Source organism: Alosa sapidissima, chromosome 20, assembly GCF_018492685.1.
Source record: "Alosa sapidissima isolate fAloSap1 chromosome 20, fAloSap1.pri, whole genome shotgun sequence".
Taxonomy (NCBI): Eukaryota; Metazoa; Chordata; class Actinopteri; order Clupeiformes; family Clupeidae; genus Alosa; species Alosa sapidissima.
This window is the reverse complement of record NC_055976.1, coordinates 21,428,536-21,453,598: the sequence shown is the minus strand read 5'-3', so window position 1 is coordinate 21,453,598 and position 25,063 is coordinate 21,428,536. Positions and strand designations below refer to the sequence as shown.

Sequence of the window (25,063 nt, the reverse complement as noted above, 5' to 3'; positions counted from 1 at the left end):
CTAATATTAGAGTTAATCATGTATTTAATTTTTCCAAAGGAAACTGCATGTAGAAGTGTTTTTTTAGTAGTTTGATCATTTTATTGCTACATAAGTATTAAAGAGATTTTGTGTAATTTACCAGGATTTACAGATCATAGTAAAATTAATCATTACTACCACAAAGAAAAACAGACTGATGCTGTTGTGAAGACTAACAACCCACAAAGACATTGCAAAAACAAACTAGTGTTTAAAATGTGTCATCAAAGTCTTCATCAGTTTGAAAAAGCGAGCTCACGGCAAGGCCAGGGCAAGGTCTTTTGGCAGGCGGGGGCTGATAACAGACTGGCATTTCCTGGTCTATGGGCGAAGTGGTGAAAGTAGGGCTTGCCATCTGATTGGTGGCGCTCACAAACCCAAAGCAGGCAGCTGCAGACTTTATCTTATCTGCTACTCCGCAGCGATTGGCCAAACCTGGCACGGCGCCAAACTGGCCACTGGCGCGTGAAGTCTTTTCAAGTTTAGTCTTAAAATTGTCGTGGTCCTTACATCCTGTTGCAGAGTCCGAGTCCTGATAGCCCACAGACCACGGTTTCTCTGTGCTCTCGTCTGTGCCACTCCAATGGGGGTCTCCATCCCCATTCTCCCCCTGGTCCTCGTTAGAGGGTGAGGACAGAAACCTGGCCCACTTAGAGGACTTGTTCTCGGGCTGACTCACCTTGGTTACTGGGCGGGGTGCGAATGAGTCAGCCTCTCTATTGACGGATGTGTTTGCCAGAGGTCTCTGTGTAGCTACTGGGCCAGTCGGTCTACTGGCATTGGGCTCTGTGGACAGGCTGGTAACGTGACTGTTTCCAGGGACGTTTCGGGAAGGGACTCCACTGGGCAGGGGTTTGCTGGCTGCAGAAGGAGTTGGAGTGTTGGAGTGGAGGGAAGGGATGGAAAATCCATGATCGTCCCAAGCAGCAGACGAGTGTACTGGCCTTGAGCGGGCTGGTGGCTAAAGCAATATGGTTATAGACAATGGCAATACACCCAAGATAAAGTCTAGTACCTTTCTCAATAACACATGTTTACTGGGAAAAAAAATCACTATTATCTACTCTTGGATGTGAACAGTGTGCACACATTTGGTTTATACTTCCCATTTTGAAGATGAAGTTTAGTACCTTTCTCAATAACACGTATTTACTGAAAAAATCACTATTATCTACTCTTAGATGTGAACAGTGTGCACACATTTGGTTTATACTTTACACACCACATTAGCATGAACCGTTACATGGTTTTGAAAAAAAATAGCAAAACTGCAAATAATGTTAAAAATAAACTAAATGTAATTTAGCTCCTCTCAACTGAAATACATGAACAAGCAAGTGTAGCACTTTAGAATTCCCATGCAACCAAGAGTAGACAACAGGTTTCCTTTACCTTTATGTGGCTTTTGTCACATTTCCATGGACAGGTCCCTTCTCCCTGATCCTGGTCATCATCATCCTCATCGTCACCACGACAACCAAAGCCTCGCCTGGCAACTCTGCCTTTCTTTCTCTTTCTGTTTGACCAAGTTCAGATAGGAAGCAATATGTACTAATTTAGTTTCTGTTGGGTTTGGGACAATCAATGTTTAAATTGTTGCATACATGATCCGTCATTACAATTTATCCGATTAATACAATTTCAACCAAGCTCACTTGTCTGTAGAATTACGACATATGCCATCTTCCGAATCAATACTTAATACTTCCACAAAATCTCTAATTATAGCAAGCGAAAACTGAAAGCGAGATGTCTTATGATTTACTGACCTGACGTTACTCTGTCTGCCAAACCGCTTGCTCTCAGTGTAAATGTTTACTTCCTCTTCTTCATCACCATCAACAGTTGCCGCTGTCTCAACATACTTACTCCAGCGGCTTCCTCCATCACCCTGAAAAAGACAGTATTAAAACTCTACAATAATAGGGCATTCAAACTCTAAAAGGATTACTGAAACATCTTGACTCTGCTCTTAGTGTTAAAGACGCCTATACTTTGGGGTAACATCAAATAAAGAGATTGAAATTTGATATACTACACACCTGATGGGGTTCACTGGGGAGGCCTTCGTCCTCTCGGTTGTACTCACACTCCTCATCTTCCTCCCTCAAGAACAAAACACAGATGGCATATTCGCTATTAATGTTAATCTGTGTCGTAACCTGTGTTCAGTCTTAAGTACAAAGTTAAGTCAGATGGAATGTAATATGGCAAAAGGTTACAAGACATCCTAGTTATGCAACATGTTGTCACCAATACAAACTCAGTCCTTCACACTGGCTAATGGTGGAGATGGTAGCATAATGTTTCAACCTCAGGATAAGAAACTGTTCCTATGGCAACTAGTCATATTGGCACACTCTGATATCAGGTAGGGAGAGATGTTACCATGATGCCCAGGCATGCTCATTCTCCTCCTCCAGCAGCTCTCCTCTCAGGCTGTTGAGTTTCTGGACGTGCTGCCTGCAGTCCACCCCAGTGCCACGGCCATATTCCTGTTACAGTACCAAACTACTTAGACTACCACTTATACAGTTTGTGCTTGTTACCTTTACATAAATCACTACTAGATATTTTTGTGGGAAGTTTTTCGTATGCTTGAGATAGAGTAACTTTTTTTTTACAATAGAAGCTGGAAAAGCAAGCATGCCTCTGCAAGTACACCTCGCATAACATTATGCTGGTCTGTATAGCCACAAGTGACAGCATTTCATTAGACCAGCGGTAAACAGCCAATCATGATGGGGAGTAAGCCTATACGCAGAGGTGGATGAAGTATGCAATTCCTTTACTTAAGTGAAAGTATAGATACACCATGTGAAATATTACTCCAAAACAAGTGAAAGTTGCTAAGTCAGATTTTTTACTTAAGTTGAAATACAGAAGTATTTGCTTTTAAAAATACTTAAGTACGGCTTAAGTGCCCTTGAGCAAGGCACCTAACACCTCACTGCTCCCTGAGCGCCGCTGTAGCAGGCAGCTCAGTGCTCCGGGTTATATTAGTGTGTGCTTCACCTCACTCACTGTGTGTTCACTAATTCACGGATGGGATTAATGCAGACACTAAATTCTTTGTATAAGCAGGTATACTTGGCCTAGAAACTTAATTTTTTTCTTTTTAATGTATTGTAATGTAATGTTTATTTGGTCATTAATAGGGAATACATCCTTTGGTCGATCATAGACTTGAAGGGATCTTTAGTTCCTTACATCCAACAAAAACATTTTACCTATTTTCATAACTTTGCAACTGTTCAAATGGATGCAATAATATAATTTAAAATCACTATTCATACTCTGTTCACAAATCTAAAACATTTTCACTGCCGAATACAAAACCAGATTTATGAGTAGATTATTTATTGTTTAATAATGTAGGGTAAAGATCTAGATATGTAGTGAATGTCAGGTGATTGTCTAATTTAATTCCTATTTCATTTCACAATGATCATGGAGGATAGTCTGGTTAACACCATACCACTTCTAAATTTCTAGCAGGTTCGTCTGGGTTCTCCCATGCTACATGGAAGATGTTCTGAGGAAGAATTGTCACCATCATTCATTACCATGGCCAATTTAGACAAGTTCAAATTTAACTATTGGAAAAAAAATAATAACTTCAAGACGGTCTATCGCATTATTGCATTTAAAGAATCAAATGTGGTTAAAAGTAACGAGTACTTCATGCTCATACTTCATAGTGGAGTCAAAAGTACAGTATTTGTCTTTCATATGTAGTGGAGTAAATCACGTTTCCAAACACGTTTTCAAGTAAAGTACAGATACGCAAAATCATACTTAAGTACATCAAGTAAATGTACTTACTGTACACCTCTGCTACATTAAATGCGACAGTAGCCTAGTAGAAGCTATCTGCATACTAACGAGAGCAGTGCAGTGGTTGTAAAATTAAGAATCTCACCTTGATGACTGATTGTTTCTCCCCACACATCTTGCAATTCCATTTTTTTGCTTTTTTAACCTGTCATGTGATTAAATCATGAAAATAGTACAGATGAGAAGTAAAGTAACACATTATGGTTCAACGAACTATAACATTATTAACTAAGTCTATTCCATGCACTTTCACTACTATGCTAACTTTAGCGTCAGATATGATTAGCAAAGAGGATCAAGAACAGATGATAAACCGCCTCTGCTACAAGCCTCGTAACGTTATAAACCAGTCATTTCCTACAGAAACATTTGCTCTGTTATATTAGTACATTACCTGCTGAACCTGGAATGTTTCACAAGCAAAGCATCTTAAAACGTGAAATTCTTGAACCATTTCGGCTGATGGAAGAGTTGTAAAGTGTTTGAAACTAGCGCCGTGCGTGGAAAAACTTCCGGTAATCGCTACGCCAAATTAAAAGTTGCGGGCACCTTGAAAAACAGGGAGGATTTAGGAGAGCAACATTTTCTAAATTCATCTCAAGAAACTATATCCTACATGTCTTTATTGTTGCAAACAAATGTGGTCATGAGTATTTTTTGTCACTGACTATTTTTGGTTGTCTGTGTCTGTCTGTCTTCAGTGATTTTTGCCCCAAACCCCACACAAAATACATGGAATCCTATCATGTAGTTGATTTAAAGTTAAACAGAAAACACTGATGGAATTGAATATTAACAGAAGATTTTTTTTTTTTTTAAACAAACTTTAACTACATAGTTGATATTCCATAGGGGTAGTCATGAAGCAGCTCAGACACTAAAAAGGAGTTCAGGCAGCTGAAAATATATTTATTTCACAAATATTTCATAATACATTGTCATAAACATAATAGTACAAATCAGACAAATTTGTTCTGACATTCTATGCATCAGTATCGGTGTGCTGAGTTCAGCTTCATCTTCTTCAAAACGGTCTACTGTTTGCCATGCTCATTGATCATGACATGAAACACTACTGCAGTGGTTGCTTCAAATCAAAAATCCCTGTTCCTCCTTTGACAACTTTTCCAACTACGATGCAAGCGGAGGGAGATCGCAGCTGGTCATGCGAGCCTGATAAGAAGAGAGAGATCATGATCACTCAGTAGTCACTGACAAATCTGAAAGGCCCCCATGCATAATCTTATGCAGTCATCATGACACGCTAAATATAAAGCTTAATGTCTAGCTGGCCCAGATAAGACAAGAGCTCACTTTCAACATAACAAACATGGTGGGAGCCAACATTCACATGGTGGGAGTCACATACCCAACATAGTGGCGTCCTTGAGGAACTTGTAGCTCGTTTCAAAGGTCATCTGTTGTAGGGGAGAGGAGTTTGATCTGATGCCAAATCGGTTCAGAGGTTTGTAAACACCTTCAAAGCACATGTAGTCAGCCACCAGAGACAAGTGTCTAGGGTCCACCTCAATACCTGATCAAAAAAAAAAGAAGAGGTTCGGCCATTTGCAGAAATACTCCTTAATACTGCCACATAAATATATAGGGTCTGTTCTTTTCTTTCTTTTTCTTTTTTTTTTAAAAAAAAGGAGCAGAACGGCACACACCATACACAGCAAACACGTCTTTGATTTCCTTTTCGATAACGCGCAGGGCCACCTCAATGCCATATGTATTGGCCATGGCATGGACTTCGTTAGAGTACAGCCTATTCAAATCAAGAATCTACAAAACACACACACACACACACACACACACACACACACACACACACACACACACACACACACACAAAGTGATTAAATATGGGATATGATTTGTCAATGTTGACAGAATTAAAAATGAACATGTGAGGCAAATACAAACACAAAATGATGACACCATGTTCCTTTCCTGTTACAATCCTCTGAAAAGAATCTATACCAACAAATCCATTTGTTTTTAATGAATGGAATATGTAACGGAAAAATGGCAATGTTGTTATTTAGTGTCACATTTGCCAGTGCTGTACTTGAGAGTGAGTTCAGCAAATATATCATTTCACCACATTTTACATTCCATCACTGTATGTGATGAATAAAACCCCTTGAATCCTTCAGAATGATTGACACTCACATCACCATGTTTAAAGATCTCTTGCATATTTATGCCCTCTGTGTTGAGGACGGTCTCTTTGGAACCGTCCTTTTTGGTGACCTCATTCAGAAGGCAGCGCGTGATCCCTTTCGTCTCCACAATGACGGCATTCTGAGCCTGAGTCACGATGAGTGATGTCAGGTCAAAGTGCACATTAGTGACTGGGAGAATGATGGTTGCCTGTAGGAAACAGAAAAACATACTGTATCTCTTCATGGAAACTGCATGACATGAAGCTGCCTTTTTTAATGAACAAATTCCACTTAGGAACAGGCCACTATATAAATTACAATCACTACGTTTTCATGCCGGGAATAAATGGTTTTGAATCAGTTTATTGCCCAAATTTCGTTTATGTCAATATTCCGTTTAACCTGTTTACAAGCAAGTAGAATGTCACATTTTGAGCAAATTCCTGTTTACATAGCAATAAACATTATTTTGAATAAGTCAGCGATGCAGCCTACAAATAGGCTCCCAATGTCATGACGTAAATCTTTGACTGAACAGGTGAAGGTGTAAGGCATAAGTGTATCTCCTTGTCTTTCCAAAAGTGTGTGCGTTGTTTCGCCATGATTAGGAAAGTGTGTGAGAGAAAATTGGTTAATTTTATCCTAATTCTGTGCGAATTGAGCATGAGCAACACTCTTCCTTCTGGGAGCATATTCCGTTTAAGGTGTTTTCATGATCCAATATTCCGTTTAAAACAGGCATATGCTAGGGTGTGCAAACGGTTTATTGGTAGTTTCATCTTACATGTAAGGCTTCCTAGTTTCAGACAAAACTCTACAATATCTTAAGAAGTTATTTACTACATACTTCTGAGGGATCATAACACAATACTGATCCTAACCCAGAGTGCATATACCCTGTAATGGCACAGAATTCCAGAAAAAAATACATTGTACTTACATATCAATAGTATACTATAGTATAGCATCTAAGGAAACACTGGGGTGGACCAGCCTAATTGTGCAACACAATCATATGAGTCGTAAGCTCAAGCTGATGTTAACAGACAGGACCCACCTCACACCAGAGTCCATTCACGCTGTCGTATTTGTAGCTCTCTATGGTGCTGCCAATGGCCAGGACAGCGTTCACCCTCATCTGGTCCTGACTCTCTGTCCCCTCCGGCCCGCTAGGGAGCTCTGCATGGTCTGGGGCCGGAGACTCTCGGGACTCCTCGTCTGGCGACCCCTCCTCCTCCGCAGGCTCTGCCTCTGCTTCCTCCTCCTCACCGCCCTCTTCACTGTCGTAATCCACCTGAGGTCGGAGTAGAGGGAGCGGGATTTAGCGAGCGCGTTTATCCAAAGCGACCCGAGCCAAGTGTGAGTGACGCAAATGCTGCCCCCCCACACCTGCCGCCGCAAAGCAATCAGGGATTTGGAGCCAATGTGTTGGTCTAGAACAAACAAACACTCAAGAGGTGGGGAATGGAAAACTCCCTACAATACACACAAGCAAGACCTATTCAAGTCCAACATTTGAGAGCATGACTCTGAACATCCCACCAGAGAGACAATTCTAGAGAAGTGGCGTTATACTACAGGTTTACGATGGCAAAAGGACAGGGCGGTCGAAGGAAAGACTGCTCTGGTCAGCACCTCCTCCTCCTGTTTCTCTCTCCTCTTGGCATCGGAGGCGTCAGCATCTCCTTCTTCTGCTTCGTCGTCGACGATCCTCATCTCTTGCTCTACGTTTGCCTCTCCATCGTCCTGCAGATGTAGACGCAGAACTTTGCTTCAGAACCAAAATTCATAAAACACTTCATCAATCCATCAAACACTTGGTATTTGTGCCGCATCATTATTTATTAACTAGACCTTGGGCACATACAGTACTGACAGAATTGTAGAATAGTTTTGTAAAAGTCAAAAATTCAAGTACCGGTAAAAAAACTAAATCGCGTTGCCATGGAGATCCTTACAGATTATTAATCTTGTTTCATGTCATATTGGTTAGTTGTCTACAATTCATCAAAGATCAACCATAGTGATGATTCAGTGATGATTCCCTTCATGTTGAAAGCATGAGAGTACCTCAGCAGGAGCAGCAGGAGCAGCCGTCTCCCCGTGCTGGTCCTCATCCCTCCGCGTGGCTTTGCGTGAGTCAACAGCGGTGAGGGAGGCCAGCTTGATACTCAGCTTCTTGATAGCTTCCAGCAGTATTCTGAAGAACCTGGAAATTGAAGAATGGTAGGAAACTCAATTGGACAAGCAGGGGGTACTCCCACTAGACAAAATGTCTTAAAAAAAACATCTATCTATAAAGTAAGAAGTGTCTGTGTGTCTGTCCTAATGTCTGTGGCACGCATATCTCGCTGACCGTTTGTCAGACTGACCTCAGATTTCGTATGTGGCTTGCACGTGGCACAAAGGTGTGCAATCTCGATTTTGAAGATTTTTGAATGCATATTTCAAAATATGCTTATTTACGTAAGAGATTTATTGCTGCACTGCACTGTTTCCAAGAGGACCAGTTTCAGGGGAGCTCCACCCCATGTCTAGGTCTCACTTTGATGATAGTACGCAGATTTTGCAACAACATGCCAACAAACCCGGGTATACAAGTATGTGCAATAAACTGAGGCTTTGAATAGCCCAGGCTACTTTGGACTTCAGACTTTGACTAAACAAACGACAATTCCGACTGCAAGGTCCCAAATTAAAACGAGCGATAGGCTAATGCCACATAGCTAGACAACAAGTGGCAGACTGAGCGACGTAACTTATGCTAAAGACTCTGACTGAGTCACATTGTTGCAAATTTCGAAAAATGATGCATCATTCCACTAAATGGTTTGTCTTCAGTATTAGGAAGTTATTCAGTAAGCTTAATACACATTTAGCCTTAACTCTTTGTTAGGCTTATGTCATTCTGATCTGTAGAAATGTCACATGCAGCCATGCCTAAATTTATTACACATTTATTAGAGGCCACATTAATTATAGGCTAATATATTATAATATTCAGTATTCATTATTGAATGCTTAGCTGGAATGATGTTTCCCTGTCATCCTACTTTTAAAGCAGGCATACCTGTGGGCATGTAATTGGGCTACGGGTTTTCTTCAAGAATGGCATGTTTGAACGGGCCCTGCACTAGTTTACAAAAATGATGTGAGCAGGGAACCTATGGAAACTTCCAGAAAAATTAGGAAATTAATGAATGTCAAAAAATGGTGCCGTCGTCCACACCCCATGCTAAAAGTGGAGTAAAAGTTAGAAGACAGGCAATACCTGTTCTCCATGTAGCGCAGGATCTGCTGCGGGGTGAGCATCTTGTCCTGCTGGTAGCGCTCTGGTGGCAGGAAGTGGAAAGCCACGTTGAACACTCTGTTCTTCTGCTGGGCCTTTTTGCCATCAAACCGCAGTGTCTCCACCACATCCACCTTGTGAAGGACCTGGGACCAGGCGTCAAGAGGAACCATAGCATTCTTAATAATAGCTATCTGGAATCTGTCTGAATAGGCTACTTATGCTAACCTGCTACACTGCTTAAGTCCTCATTAAGAACTGCTAAACTGTGAACTGGTACCTGCTAAAAGTCCTAATTAATACCAACAATACCAGTTCCACCAAGATTTCATAATGGTAAATGACAGAAATTATATGCTTTGAGATATTAATTTCTGTACACTCAGAGTTGGTGAAGTCTGAGGTTCAGTATCTTGTTCAAGGACATGTTTGCATATAGGTCAAAGGAGCCAAATGTGAAGCAAGTGGTTCAGTAGTTAAACCATACAGTACCTCAGCCAAGCACACTCTAGTGGTTTAGTAGTTAAACCATACAGTACCTCAGCCAAGCACACTCTAGTGGTTTAGTAGTTAAACCATACAGTACCTCAGCCAAGCACACTCTGTTGAGTTTTTTCTTGAGGACCTTCACCCTCTTCAGGGCTTTCTTGGTGTTCAGAACAGGGATACTCATCATGGGAGTCTTGATTTTGGAGCTGGCGATCATCAGGATCTCACGCAACCTGTAATATGACCGAAAACACCACCAAAAGTCAAGTAAGCTGCCACTTGAACTTGAATTTACATAATTTGTCACAGTAGGTTTGACAGGGAATAAAACACCCACATTACAAGTGTTTTCAGAAATCATACTATCAGTAAATATTTGTTTATTTTTACTGCCATTCAGCAATTGTTGCTACCAAAACCTTGCACCTTTCAGGTCTTAGCTGAGATTAGCTAAATGGCTGAGGTAGACCAGGCTTTTGCCAACTGATCTGTGTTGGGTAAACAGTGCAGGAGAAGGACAGGTCACCTGGGGATACCGAGGGTGACGTTCATCTCTCCTCTGCCGGCGAAGTGGAAGGTGTTCAGGGTCATCTGGGTGGACGGCTCCCCAATGCTCTGGGCAGCCAGCAGCCCTACAGCCTCCCCGGGGTCACACAGTGCCCTCTGCCACTTCATCTGCAGCAGATCCCTCAGCCTGAACTCACACGAGCACACACACACACACACGCGCACACACACACACACACACACACGCACACGCACACGCACACGCACACGCACACGCACACACACGCACACGCACGCACGCACGCACGCGCACACACACGCACGCACACACGCGCACACACACAGTGTTTTTCAATCACTGTTTTGCATCAATATCATGCACACCTACAAGTCTGCTTACATTTGCTTTTTTGAGCACAGGAAGTTCACAATTAAAACAGGCACATACATAATTGCACTGCACGAGCACTGACCATGAAAAGCCTTTCTGCATAGCTAAAGTGTGGACAGGTTGGACTGGTCCTATTGTTTGCTTATGTGAGAGTTTGTCTGGATTCCTTTTGGCATTTCAAAACAAATAAACGCTCACCTGTCGGCATCAAGGTCCTTGGTATCGTTGCGGTTTGGACTATTCTCTAACTTGCTGAGGTAGGACTCCACGATAGATTCGAATGTCTCGGACACGGAGCCGAAGGAGATGTCGGGTCGGTGCACAGCTAGGCAGGGGTCGGGGCAACGGGACGTCTTCTTCAGATACTTCATCCGGTTGGGCTCATCCAAACCGGCCCACCGCTCAACCAGCTGATGAGATCAGAGGACAGTCTGATTACCATTGTGTTACGAGTTGTTCACTATATACAGATTTTACAACAACCGTAGTATGTAAGTGTAGTGTCAATAAGCAAACACATACTAAATAAAGATACAAATTCACATTCATCACTCATATCTCATAAAAAATCTACACACATAATTTGGCTATGTGAGAAACTTAATTAGGAAATGGGAAATAAATTACAGTATAGATATCTTTGTGTAGTTTACAGTTGGAAGACATCCATCACTTTCCCGACATATTTCGTCATTTAGCAGAGTCGGTAGTTGGTAGGAAAAAAAAACTTCTAAAAATTCGGTTCTACCTACCTGGAGTTGCTGCAGCCAACAGCTAGAGCTTCCAGGCAGCTCTGGTGCTACACTCTGGGGGCATGTTCATGAGTCCCCATGTTATAGTGCTACACTCTGGGGGCATGTTCACGAGTGCTACACTCTGGGGGCATGTTCATGAGTCCCCATGTTATAGTGCTACACTCTGGGGGCATATTCATGAGTGCTACACGCTGGGGGCATGTTCAAGAGTCCCCATGTTATGGTGCCACACTCTGGGGGCATGTTTATGAGTGTTACACGCTGGGGGCATGTTTATGAGTCCCCATGTTCAGATATGGTGTTACACTCTGGGGGCATGTTTACGAGTCCCCATATTATGGTGCTACACTCTAGGGGCATATTCATGAGTGCTACACGCTGGGGGCATGTTCATGAGTGCTACACGCTGGGGGCATGTTCATGAGTCCCCATGTTATGGTGCTACACTCTGGGGGCATGTTAATGTAACAGTCTGGGGGCATGTTATGGTGCTACACTCTGGGGGCATGTTCATGAGTCCCCATGTTATGGTGCCACACTCTGGGGGCATGTTATGGTGCTACACTCTGGGGGCATGTTCATGAGTGCTACACGCTGGGGGCATGTTCACGAGTGCTACACGCTGGGGGCATGTTCACGAGTGCTACACTCTGGGGGCATGTTCATGAGTGCTACACGCTGGGGGCATGTTCACGAGTGCTACACGCTGGGGGCATGTTCACGAGTGCTACACTCTGGGGGCATGTTCATGAGTCCCCCATGTTTGTGCTCCCAGAGTGTAGCGCTGTTGGCTGCAGGCAGCAACTCGAGAGTCGTTTTGTTCCGTACCGATATCTCCTTTAACCCTAAAGCCATGTACCGGGTTGTATAGAACTTGTCTGCCTGTACCAAACCCCTGAGGTATTGTGAGCATCTTACTCAATTGAAACACAATCCAAGTTATCTAAACTGTCTCTACCAGAGTCTGAGCACTGCTAGCTAAAGGGTGAACACGCAGTACCTGCAGAGTGGCCATCTCTCGGCCGTTGGTCATCGCAGCATTTGCAGCCTGGGCCTTCATCTTGGCCAGCTTCTTCTGCGAGAAGAGCAGGAAGGCTCCCTCTCGGGGGGATACGTGCTCTCGCTTGGCCCTCCACTTCCTGATGGCCTTCTGATGATTGGCTGAGACGCTGGAGTCCATCTTGGACAGCACTTCATCCAGGCACTTGGACTTCCTGATGACCTGCAAGGACGTCATGTGATATTTACTCAAACATTTATTTGATGATATCCACGTATTCAACACAGACACATTCACAAACACAGACACAACACATTCAACACAGATTTAAAGTAGACCATTACAGGATTAGACCAAAGAGGTCTAATTTCAGCAGCCTGACTCAGATGACTCCCACTGTATCGCATTACAGAGCACCGTATTCCCTGGCGTGCCGTACCTCGTAGTTGTCCTTGATGAAGGGGAACTGGCGCGGCAGGAGGAACTGGGTCTTGGGAATGTCCAGGCCATCCTCCCCATAAAGGAACTGCACCACGCTACCGTCACTGTCCCTCACGGTCAGGTCATACTGAACCACCAGACCCTCCAGGTGCTTGATCACACATCTGTGAGAAACATTTTCCAGTCAACAAGGTGGAAACCACAACTAAAATGCATTGTGCAACTGCGAAGTGTGCTTGCTCAGGTGCATTTCACCAACGTGAGAGGACAGTGGAATATGCTACGTTGACCTTGGCTTGATCCAAGGATTCTAACCGTGCCTTTCAGAGTTGGAGCAACATTTTTCAGTCAACAAGGTGGAAACCACAACTAGCAGTGGTGGAGCTGGTGTGTCAGTAAGTGAGGTGTTTGGGGGCACTTTCTACAACCAGGCCAGAGGTGCGTGTGGTAGCATGTTAAATACGCCTACACACAAGGCTAGTGGAGAGTTTAGTTGGGTACTCGAGAAAAAACACAGGGCTATTTTGAGTTTCGAGTTATTCCATATAAATTCAGCTGTGTAGAAGTCCAAACCCACCTTTGCAGGTAGCCTGATCGACTGGTCTTTACAGCTGTGTCGACAAGACCTTCGCGGCCAGCCATGCAATGGAAGAAGAACTCCTGAAACATGGACAGAAAACCAATCAAAGATCAGTTCATTGACTTATACCCAGGGGGCAAAACCTAGCCTAGAAATCTAGACGCACCCTAGCGTCTACATTTGCTGCCGTCTAGCTAGTCTAACAACTCTCCGTTGGCTTGTGAGCTCGAAAAATTAAACTTCTATCAGGCCAATCAAATCGTGTATAGAGTCGTTAGGCGGGCTTAACATAATGATTGATGGCAGAGTTGCAACGGTTTGGCTTGAATTTCCTGCTACTTGAAAACAAATAAAATAATGTTGCAATGGAAGAAGAACTCCTGAAACATGGACAGAAAACCAATCAAAGATCAGTTCATTGACTTATACCCAGGGGGCAAAACCTAGCCTAGAAATCTAGACGCACCCTAGCGTCTACATTTGCTGCCGTCTAGCTAGTCTAGCAACTCTCCGTTGGCTTGTGAGCTCGAAAAATTAAACTTCTATCAGGCCAATCAAATCGTGTATAGAGTCGTTAGGCGGGCTTAACATAATGATTGATGGCAGAGTTGCAACGGTTTGGCTTGAATTTCCTGCTACTTGAAAACAAATAAAATAATGTTGCTACAAAACAAATAAAATAATTGTTGCGACATGGGATGTTGTAAAAGGTTAATGTGCAAAAATGAAATCTAGGATGTCCAAGGATCATAACCTGGATGCACAACCTGGCCAACGAGCTACTAGAAACCCACAGGATATGTTCAAACGATGTGTGTCCCTACTGCAAAAAGTTGTGGACAGTTTGTTTCTAGCCTAAACTATCGTGGAGATATTGTACAGATTTCCACAATTCGACCATGCTGGTATGATTGCGTGCCCTTAAGCTGGGAGAATGTTGGAAATTGAACATTCTAAAGAATATCTGGACGCACTGAATTCAACCAAAGATGGTAACTAAACAATCTATGATTCAACCAGAGCCTTAGGCCCTGTTTACACGTATCTATATAATAAAAAAACTGATATTTTTCTGCGTTAGCACTGATTTTTTTATGCGTTTATATGTTTATGTAGAGTAAACTCATCTACTCATCGGTGTTGTCCCCCCCTCAATGAAAAGCAGGAGACATAAGACCAGTGTGTTAGTTTACCAGTCTGGCGGAAATAACAACTTGGTCGGTTGCTCCTGCAGGTGTACAACTTTGTATACTCTTTTTACATGGACCCCTAGAATCAGCGTTTTAAGAAATCTTCACTTTAGAGTGCATTTATAAAATATCCGTTTGGGGGAGTTAAAAACAAAAGGCCCAAACGCAAAACAAATATGCGTTTATACAAAAATCTAGATACGTGTAAATTACCCCTTACAGATAGAAAGTTGCGACAACTCCCATGGGTTAAAAAGCAGCATTAGGGCTTGCATTGTTTAAACCCTCCATGTAGGTTTCCAGTAGTTAGTTGACCAGGTTGTGCACCCAGGTTGTGATCCTTGAAGGTCCTAGATATCATTTCTGGGTCACAACCTTTTACAACATTCCATGTCTGTAAAACCCCTTTTACCCCCTGGGTATTAGGTTACAAACTAAATGCAAAACCACCACGCAGAGTTGCCATGTCAGAACTGAAAATACTGTTTCACTGTAAACCATATGATGTTAAATCTGTAAACAGATAATCAAAATACAGTGGGCAACAGGCTTCATTGTCCCAACATTTCTAAAAATGGCATAACATCAAGTAGGCCAGTGAACAGAGAGCTGGGGAAAATCCTCAGCACGTGTCGATCATGAGGGGAGCCAGAAGAGCTCTACTCACCGGTGGCTTAATCCCGGTCAAGAACCTTCCAGAAACAAAGCCACCTGAGCGAGGAGCGCTGTCATAAGGCTGGAAACAGGGCAGGGATTTCCCAGAGGGCATCAGTGGTGGACGTCTGCCCTCCAACTCAATCTGACCCAGCAGGCAGGAGATCTGAGAGGGGGAAAGCCCAAAGGGTGAATAGTTAGGACTCAGTGTGTGTTAACACTTTTGGTGCCACTGTGTGTTAACACTTTTAGTTTTGAGTGAACAGAAATCTACTCAACGGGGACAAAGTCATTAGCAGAATTGTTCTTAAGTGAAAAAAGCAAAACAAACATGACGATGTAAAACGAAACGATGTCTCATACACACCTGCATGGTGTTGACAGTGGAGCCCTTAGCTCCAGACTGCACCATCAGCTGCAGGTTGTTCTCAGGGAAGGACCTATGGAGGCCCATAGGCATACACACCTGCCCCAGGGGAAACACACACACACACACACACACACACAAACACACACACACACGCGCACACACACAGTCAAGCACTCCAGCAACATTCTTTCAGTCTTTGTCATCAGGGTGGTATGTTTATGTGTGTGTTGTTGGTTTGGAAAAAAGGTGACAGTGGAAAAGACATCTTGTGACTATGACAATGTGTGTACATGATTTCACACATGATTTCTGATTGCATTCATTCAGTCAATGCCGATTATAATTTGTTTGTATGTAAACTGGTCTCTCCCTGTTCCCATGACAATATCACCTCACATACCAATAAAAGCAATGAATAAATCAAAGAGTTTGATTCCCAAACGCTATATCACCATTTCAATGAATTTTCATAAATACTTTTTTTACATTTTGTTTTTCCAAGTAATTTCAGTGGAACTTTCTATTTTATTTTGATTCATCTTTACTCAATGAAAACAACACAACAGCAATTTGACTGATATTACCTGAACTACACAATTAAATAGCCTGACTTTTTAATGTTTTTAAAAAACGGATATATTGCGTTTTGGAACCACACTCTTCGAATATAAAAATAACTACCGCACTCATATTAATTTCTGCTTGAGAGAGAGTGAGAGAGAGCAAGAGAGAGACAGAGAGAGAGAGAGAGAAAGAAAGAGAGATTGGTTCAAACTGAACACCAATAAGATCATTCAAGAATCTAAAGAAAAATATTTAGAACATTGGCAAAAGGAGACAAAAAATCTGAATACCAATTAATAAAAAATCTGATAAAATGATAAAAAAAATCTGAATACCAATTGGAGGAATATCTCTTTACTGTTAGAGATATAAAGCAGACACATCCTGACCAAATACAGACTCAGTGACCACAGTCTAGCCATAGAAAAGGGCAGACTGAGAAAATCCTGGTTGCCAAGAGCGCAAAGAATATGTGGTCACTGCGTAACAGGTGAAGTTGAGACTGAGGTGTACTTTCTTCTTCACTGTGAGAAATATACAACTATACGTAAGTCATACTTTGACAGGCTTACAAGCCTAATCCCAGGGTTCAGAAATCTAGAAGAACAAGAAATAATGGCTTACTCGGACAGCAGGGACAGACAGCAAATCTTGCTGCCAAATACGTCACCGAATGCCATAAGGCAAGGGACAGTGGTTAAATAATTAAATAATTATTACTTTTATATGGCACCTATCCATATAATTACACAAACACCGTACATGCACACAGGCAGGCACGCACACGCGCGCGCGAGCACACACACACACACACACACACACACACCAGTTTGTTTGTTAATCTTGGATGTGTGTCTATTTGACAAATATTTGTCATGCTAATAAAGCTCACTTGAATTGAATTGAATTGAGAGAAAGAGAGAGAGAGAGAGAGAGAGAGAGAGAGAGAGAGAGAGAGAGAGAGAGAGAGAGAGAGAGAGAGAGGGAGGGAGGGAGGGAGAGAGAAAGGGTAACTCCTTGTTAGGAAAGGCAGAGGAAGTGTGAGCAGTATAAAACCTCCACACCCACCTTATTAATGTTGTTGTTGACCTGGTTGACCTCTTCCTTGAACTTGAGGTCCACCATGTTGAAGTCTCTCTGGTCTGGGTTGAGATGGGCATTCTGCCAGTGGTCCCGGGCCTCCGCCTCCGCAGCACTGGCAGGGAGGTTGAAGGCCGCTTTCAGAGCCTGGGTGGCGGACACAATTTATGGTCAAACACAATAATAAAATTCAAATGTATTCTCCTGTCTGTTTTTGGTTTTATGAGCCCCTTGAGATATTTTGAGGAAGACGGCGGACACTTTACCTTGGCTCCACATGTAATAGACTCTTCGATGATCTTTGTCCTCTCTGTGTTGGCGGCAGGCTGTACTAGAATATCCTCCACTCCTAACGAATAAAGATAAGCAGTGATATTAAACTTCTCTACCGTTTGAAACAAACATTGTGTAGAATTATGTCTGTAAGGTAACATCATATAAACGGATAATGTAGACTTTTTGTAAGAAATCCCAAAATTTTTGCTTTGATGGTAATTACTGCTATTGGCATATATCTATTATATTAGATTAGATTACATTAGATTACATTTTATTGTCATTGTGCAGAGTACAAGTACAAAGACAGCAAAATGCAGTCTTTGTACTTGGTACATTTACTTACTTTGAACACAAACATTTCAATTAAAAGTGACTGTATGTGGCTGGGATGGATCCTGGGAAATAAAATCCATATCCATGTTGTTAAAACTCAATAGAGAAGCTGATATCTCATATCAGCCTCATCTGACCACCCCATGCTCCTCACCCATGGTGAAGCCGCGGTACAGCTGTAAGTAGGCGGTGAAGAGGCGCGCCAGACAGGTCAGCAGTTTCCCACTGGTCTGTCCGCCATACAGCTCGTAGCAGCAGTGCACCAGGCCGTAGGCCGAGCTGCCGTAGTGAGCCTTGTCCAGAACCCCAAGCAACAGCTCCCCCTGGCGAATGACCACCTGAACAACAGCAAGTGGACAAGTCCTGACATGTCCTCAATGTGAATATATATGTACAGTACTAAACACCTTGATATGACCTGACTATAATCTGTTTTCAAGTGCTGCTGTAAGGAATTATTGAAACATTGTTTTTATAGCAGGGTTAAGGGTTACTAAAGGTACTAAGGGTACTAAAACAGATGCTCTGAGGGGAAATGACTACGTTTTTAATGGCCGCAGTAGTAATGTAATGGGAAATTTGACCTCAGTGCAACAGTATCAGCCATTGTATTGAGGCAAAGGTACCATTGAAGACTAATTGAGTTTAATGTTGGAGGGCTGCTGCACAGTTACCCGGGAGTAGACTAATTGAGTTTAATGTTGGAGGTCTGCTGCACAGTTACCCGAGAGTCACACATGCTATCAGGCTGGTATCCAGGCACAGCACGGGGGGCCACTTTGATCCAGGCCTTGCTGGGGATCTTGGCCCCGCCATTCAAATTCAGGGCAATGTGGTTTTCGGGGATGACGTTCAAGAGAAGGGTGGACACAACCTGCAGGACAACAGGAGATGATAGGATCATGAGTGACCAGCTTGTTGGAAAGTAAAACAACCTAAGAATCTAAGAACAACCTAGAACCGAAAAACAGCTGGAAAACTCTAAAATATGTTGGGTTGCCTGATCCATTAGGCCAGGGACATGACATGATAAAATTATGGGTGTTTTCTAGGAACAAGGAGTTTTTGCAGCAATAGAAATGACAAACAACATCTGGATTTTAATGTACCCGGAAATCACAACTGTACAATATGTATTATGTCTGCCTGTTATTGCGTGGTTTGGTTTGGTTTCACGAGTTACCTGCTTGCCAGTCCACAGGGGACAGGGCTTGAGGATGGCGGGGTGGAGCAGTTTCACTCGGCCCACTTTGTCTGTGAGGCCCCTGTAGACCAGCGCTGTGTACTGCTCCCTGGTGAAGAAGCAGCCTCGGATGGTCATGCTGGTGCCGGACACCATGTGGTCCTGGATAAGGCCAGCCAGAGGCTTTCCGTCCTACAGCAGAGAGAGAGAGGGCAAACGCTAAGAATGTGGTAGACACTGACATTAACAGTGAAGAAAACTTTATATCCACATTATATAGTGAATCCTTAAGAACGGTCAAAGACATATTAATCTAAAGTTGATATTTATCAGATGTTTTGATCCAAAGTGTCACTGACTCACAATAGCGGGAATCAAAATTGGGTCAACTGACTGTCAGTCGGGGACGTTACCACTGTTCCACATGTTCCGCATATGGTATACAGCATGATGAGGACAGACTACATGCTCTGAATACTACCTCACAGTAAACAAAGGTGTGAATGGATGGATGGATGGATGGATGGATGGATGGATGGATGGATGGGTGGGTGGGTGTGTCGAGAGTGTTCCTGACCTTGGGGACGAGGTACTGCTGGTCAGTGCTAACAAGCGTGTAGGCCTCTGCCCTGCTCAGCTCGCTCTGAGGGAAGTGGGCGTTCATCTCATCGCCGTCAAAGTCTGCATTGTAGGCCTTACAGTTGGCGTAGTGAAGCCGCAGGACCTTCTCGCCGGGCAGGATGCGGGCCGTGTGGGCCTGGATGGACGGCCTGTGGAGAGTGGGCTGCCGGTTCAAGAGCAGGACATCGCCGTTCTTTATGTGCCGGTTCACCTGAGGGAGGGCAAGTGACAGGAGAGAGGTTTGGGAGATGATCATGCCTACTGAGTGGTTGGATATGGAAGAAGGTGGCATGTGACAGGCTAAAGGGAAAAGGTAGCTTTGTAGACATTACTATAAAACTTTGGTTCTCCGTATAAAAACATTAAGAGAACCAGACATGAAGGGTTTGAAGCACCACGACAATTGATTCTTTTTCAGTAGCATCAAGTACTGCTAATCATAATTACATACTAATAACATTATTTAACTTCATTAACTACAAAAATAAGGTAATGTTATGTAATCGTTGAGCTATCATTTTGGATTAATGGAACATTCACGTCGGAGTGATTACTAGGGGCGAACAGTCCAAGTGGGAACAACCTGGGACTCTCCAACCAGACATGAATAAGCTGTTTGACCGGACCGAACTGTTGTGTAAGGCACTACTCACGATCTTCATGGGGATCCGCTGTGTTCCGGTGCTGGGCGTGAGCAGCTGCTTGGCGATGGCCTCGCGCTGGGTTAGGCTGGTGCTGCTCAGGATGGTGCGGGAGCCGTCCTCGTTGATCACCATGGCGGCGCCCGGGTGCACGTTGGGCCCGTTGAGCACCGCCTGCCGAAGCTCCTTTACGTTCCATGGCGTCACCGGCTGCGGGTACGTCAGCTTGGTGGCAAACACCTGGCGCACACACATGGAGAGAGTGGGCATCTCACAATGGAAAAGAGCTCATCGATATGAGAGTAAACTACAAGCAATCAGTTTTCTATTACTGACATGCAAACAAGAGAAAAACGATGGGTGGTAAAACCGGTAAAAATGACAGATACACCAGTTTTTGAGGCAACAGTAGAGAAGTATTGCATTTACATGCATTTCATATCAAAAAGAAACATGTCATGCTTTACTTTAGGGAATTGGCTTTGAAAAGAACACATGGTCTACTAATTGAATATAGATACATTACGGCCAATACACATTATTTATCATGAAACCATGTACAATATAAATACATTAAGATAAAATACACTGGAGAGATTTGTTTCAAAGATGTGCTCTGTTACCATTGGGATGCCAATCTCACTGGTGCTGATGTACATGTCTGGACAGATGACAGAACGAGCAGCAAAGTCCACGCGCTTCCCCATCATGTGCTTCCTGAACAGACCGTCCTTCTTCTCCAGAAGCTGGGCCAGAAACACAGCATGTCACCAAACACTCAAAAACCTGGATGTTGACCTTTCAACTTATCATCTGTTGTTATCCGTTGACCTTTCAATTCGAATGAGATGACATCAATCAAATGTAAACTGAGAATGCTCTAGTTTAATTTAAGAACCTTGTGCAGTCACACAGTCATTTTAAAAGCGGATACAATAACTTTAGTAGCAGACAAGAAGACGTTAGTAACAAACACACCAACCTGCCGAACGCCAGGAAACTTCTCAGACATCAGCTTGTCCATGTCGCTGTCAAACACGATGTTGACGTGGCTCTGCAGCCGGACCCAGATGTTGTACAGCTTGTCTGTGGGGGTCTGACCAGGCATGCCAGACAGAAACGTCTGGTCTATCTGTCTGGCCTCCATTGTCTCCTTAAGCGAGAGGAACGAGACTGGATCAGAGCTGTGGTCATTTCACTGACAGGTAATGACCTTCACAAACTACCACTAATGACACCAACTCCATGTAACCATGTAATTACCATCCATGTAACCATGTGAAGTTGAATACAGTGGTAACCTTCAATACTTAACAACAGAGTAATTAAACTTTCATGTGTTCATTTTTGCAATACTGCCAGACAACTCTGAGCTGCCTTCTGACATAAATAAACTGGACTGAACTGCATTTCAAGTTGGCTCTTTTACGAAATATGTCTCAAATTTATATGTGTACTGTACATGTTTACAAGAATGAGGATGTGTGGTACACGGTTTGTGTTGTAAGTGTCTCCTCACCTTCTCCATCTCCATCTCAGTGTCTTCGATCGCCTTTGCCTTCTCTGTGGCCATGAGAGCCAGTAGCTTTTGAATCAGGACGTTGTCCTTCATCACAGCCTGCATGTTTACTGTCTGACCGTTGGTGAACATCTGGTCTCCCAGGCGGTTGATAGGCCGGTACCTACACAAAAAAACCATGCGAGTCAATAATAAAATGAGTCTGATGCCAACAGCCAACACTAGAGACTCAAGTGGATGGTGTGCATTTAGGATACTGGTATACTGTCTTTGATAACATTTGTATTGTAATTAATTGTTTTAAATGTAAAGATAAATATGCATTATGCATTATACAAATCTAATCTGGAGGTAAATTTCAGACCTGCTCGGTGGAACCAGGAGAATGTCAAGGAAGAACAGATCTGGTTTGAAGACGTTTTGTATGCCTTCAGAATCCAGTCCAGAGAACAGGTGCTTCAGGAAGAACCCTGTGATGGAGAAAGAAGTCTATGTATGTCTATGTATATCTAGAAGTATGTATGACCGTTGTGCCTAGTTTGCATCATTTACCCTCAGCTCTTTAAAAATAGTCTAATTACCACATACAACATTATCTCTTACGTCTGTCTATTTTTCTGTCACACTGTGATCAGCTACACACACAATATACAAACTACATAAATCAGCGCAAGATTGTAGTGAAAGTGCAGTGCATCAGATTGATTAATGATAACTTCAGCTAAATCCTGTGGGTAAAAATGGGTGTGCACAATGTCTACACACAAAGTATCTGCATTATGGAAGAAGTTGCCTTACCTTCCTTTTCCCAAAGATTTAGGATATGCTCCTTAGCCAAACTGGGCGTCAGGTATCCCCGCTTGGAAATCTGAGCTTCCTCTGCAAGAAAACAATAAAAAACACCATCCATCAGTCAAGCAAAACTCTCTCTACGAACTCCGCAGAGTCAACACTCTATGGACAGGTCAAAACTCTAGAACTCCGCAGAGTCAACACTCCATGAACAGGTCAAAACTCTATACGAACTCCGTAGAGCAAACACTCCATGGACAGGTCTTTCAAGGGGTGAGAAAGCACGTCAGGAACGGGTAAGGACGTGAAAGTGAGACTCTAAACTGAATAAAAGAAAAGTGAATTGATCCATGTCCGACATAACAAGGTCTTATATGCTCACCTTCTGCATCGGTCTTCTTGGACGGGGCACTTGTGATGATGAGTTTGCTGTTGTGCTCTCTCCGCACTATTGCTCTGGCTGCCCTGGTTAGATGGAATCAGGAAATAAATCCATCACGACAATCTGACAATAACATAGCTTACAGTAATAAATAACACTACATCACAATATCAGTTCTTCTTACTTGCAGTTCGGGCATCGCCTTGGAGTCATGTGAGCTCTCCAGAAATTTGTGATGAGGCTGCCTTTCTTTTCACACACATGCTTGATCTAGAAACGAACAACCACAAGGGCGAACTCAATATCAAACCTTTTTGAAGAAAACCCTTTCCCTTAATCCCTAATGGGCCACCATACTGTAGAAAAGAAAGTATCATCCTGCATCCCGAGTTCACCACCTTGTGTACCATACACAATTACAAAACGTTCCATCAAGCACACAAGAGAATTTCCACATCCACTGTCCTTACAGCATGCAGTACTACTGTCACGGGAAATGTCAAATAATGGGACTCACTGGAGTGTGATGCGCCGTTTGACCTCTTTCTGCTTGTAGAATCGGTGCGCAGTGTTCCTCTAAGACCTCTTGAATCTCGGTACCAGTAGCTTGACGATTGGTTTCCAAAAACTTACAAAAGACAAGCACCAGATCAAAAGGTTTAACCCAAGCAGTGTTAACAGTGTTGGAACGTTTGTGTGACTAGCAAGTTTATTATCGCTTTACTGCTAACTTGACAGACAGTGTGAAGCCTAGTGTATGTGTAGGTGTCTTTTCATCAACTTATAAGTCAGAGTCTCAAATTGCTGACCCTCACCTGATTGAGAACATTCTCTAGCTCATAGACTTCTTTCAGTGCACCAACATCCAGCAGCTTCAACTGGCAAAGCAAGAGATGAATGGTAGCCCTAGTGCAGCTGAGGGTGTGGCAAACTAAACAGGATCCTCGGATGAGCAGGTAAAGTTTCTGAGAACAAAAAAAAAATACATATCATATTCTGCAAGTCTAAGCTGTGTAACAGATAGTACATCTGTATGATGCCAACGCACTTACATCAAAAAATAAAGGGTTGAAGACAGGCAAAGGCAATTCAACGTGTCCAAAGTGGCCAGGGCAGTTATTATAGTCCTGCATACAGGTTGAGCACACTTCTTTGTTATCAGAGGGCCCAAGTGATAGATCATACAGGCCATTACACGCAGGGTTGCCAACGTTGTCCAGAATCTGGGGATTCGTGATGGTTTTTACACTCAATTTTCTGCAACAAAATAAAACCATGACAGTTTGATACATTCACAGCTTTCATAGTCTCTTGAGTTCCGGGATGCTGATCATCTGAGGATCTTGTTCAATGACTGCCTAACTTAACTTCAATCCTATGAAACTTCATCCTACGTTTATGACGCGGACAACAAATTGCAACATGTTAGGTTGAGTGCCTACAACTATTTTTCTGTATAATATTCGGTAACTCACTCTAACTGTATTACATAAATAGTAAGAGCTACAAGTAAAAGAGCAAACTGGTTATCTTAGCTCTACCATAGACTGTATAATAAAAACTCCAAGAATTAACATACAGTAGGCAATAATAGCTAACGTTATGCTTGCTAGCCATATCTGCAAGTTAGAAGTGTAACGTTAACCAGTGCAACTTTGAAAATATTGACCTTATTTCATCTGAAGAGTACAAGCCAAACGACATGCCCTCGAGCCGCCTCCATGGTAGTTCCTTTGCAAAAAGCATGTTTATGGGGGGAACGGTAGGAGATAAATAAACTTAAAATAAATTCATGTTTTCATCCGCTTCCATGCGTGAGGCAGGAGAAGTGACACACGTGGGAGACTAAGGGACTAAACCAAAAGAAAGGGTGATCACTAAATTGAGAAAGAACGTCTTCTAATGTTGTTTAGGACCAACAAATAAAACGTTGTGTAAATACTAATAGTTAAATAAACATAATGAATAAATCAACAC

At 42.9% G+C, this 25,063-nt stretch overlaps 2 protein-coding genes across 2 annotated transcripts; both read right to left on the bottom strand.

Annotated features, from left to right (window-relative positions):
* Positions 1-58: 58 nt before the first annotated feature.
* Positions 59-4,388, bottom strand: LOC121694976 (MRN complex interacting protein). Its single transcript, XM_042075432.1, has 7 exons — positions 4,253-4,388; positions 3,944-4,003; positions 2,410-2,516; positions 2,064-2,127; positions 1,791-1,912; positions 1,414-1,537; positions 59-982 (listed from the first exon to the last, which is right to left on the bottom strand). The coding sequence occupies exons 1-7, from the start codon at positions 4,310-4,312 to the stop codon at positions 233-235; spliced, it is 1,287 nt and encodes a 428-aa protein (XP_041931366.1). The 5' UTR covers positions 4,313-4,388; the 3' UTR covers positions 59-232.
* A 358-nt stretch (positions 4,389-4,746) lies between these two features.
* Positions 4,747-24,939, bottom strand: polr1a (RNA polymerase I subunit A). The gene is made up of 34 exons (XM_042075344.1): positions 24,756-24,939; positions 24,139-24,343; positions 23,902-24,051; positions 23,604-23,714; positions 23,271-23,356; positions 23,087-23,169; positions 22,711-22,791; positions 22,277-22,382; positions 21,913-22,075; positions 21,376-21,546; positions 21,017-21,139; positions 20,406-20,633; positions 19,709-19,963; positions 19,132-19,323; positions 18,673-18,822; positions 18,103-18,286; positions 17,603-17,685; positions 17,325-17,483; positions 15,690-15,788; positions 15,336-15,488; positions 13,476-13,558; positions 12,897-13,062; positions 12,458-12,679; positions 10,901-11,112; positions 10,331-10,498; positions 9,902-10,037; positions 9,298-9,461; positions 8,097-8,235; positions 7,662-7,772; positions 7,084-7,320; positions 6,034-6,234; positions 5,526-5,643; positions 5,228-5,392; positions 4,747-5,031 (listed from the first exon to the last, which is right to left on the bottom strand). The coding sequence occupies exons 1-34, from the start codon at positions 24,830-24,832 to the stop codon at positions 4,931-4,933; spliced, it is 5,082 nt and encodes a 1,693-aa protein (XP_041931278.1). The 5' UTR covers positions 24,833-24,939; the 3' UTR covers positions 4,747-4,930.
* Positions 24,940-25,063: the final 124 nt, after the last annotated feature.

Coding starts and splice junctions, on each gene's coding strand:
- LOC121694976 (XM_042075432.1), bottom strand. CDS start 4,312: ATGGTTCAAGAATTTCACGTTTTAAGATGCTTTGCTTGTGAAACATTC. Junction 4,004..4,252: donor AAACATTCCAGGTTCAGCAG/GTAATGTACTAA, acceptor ATCACATGACAG/GTTAAAAAAGCAAAAAAATG. Junction 983..1,413: donor GTGACAAAAGCCACATAAAG/GTAAAGGAAACC, acceptor ATATTGCTTTAG/CCACCAGCCCGCTCAAGGCC.
- polr1a (XM_042075344.1), bottom strand. CDS start 24,832: ATGCTTTTTGCAAAGGAACTACCATGGAGGCGGCTCGAGGGCATGTCG. Junction 24,344..24,755: donor TACTCTTCAGATGAAATAAG/GTCAATATTTTC, acceptor ATTTTGTTGCAG/AAAATTGAGTGTAAAAACCA. Junction 13,063..13,475: donor CGATCAGGCTACCTGCAAAG/GTGGGTTTGGAC, acceptor TGTTTCTCACAG/ATGTGTGATCAAGCACCTGG.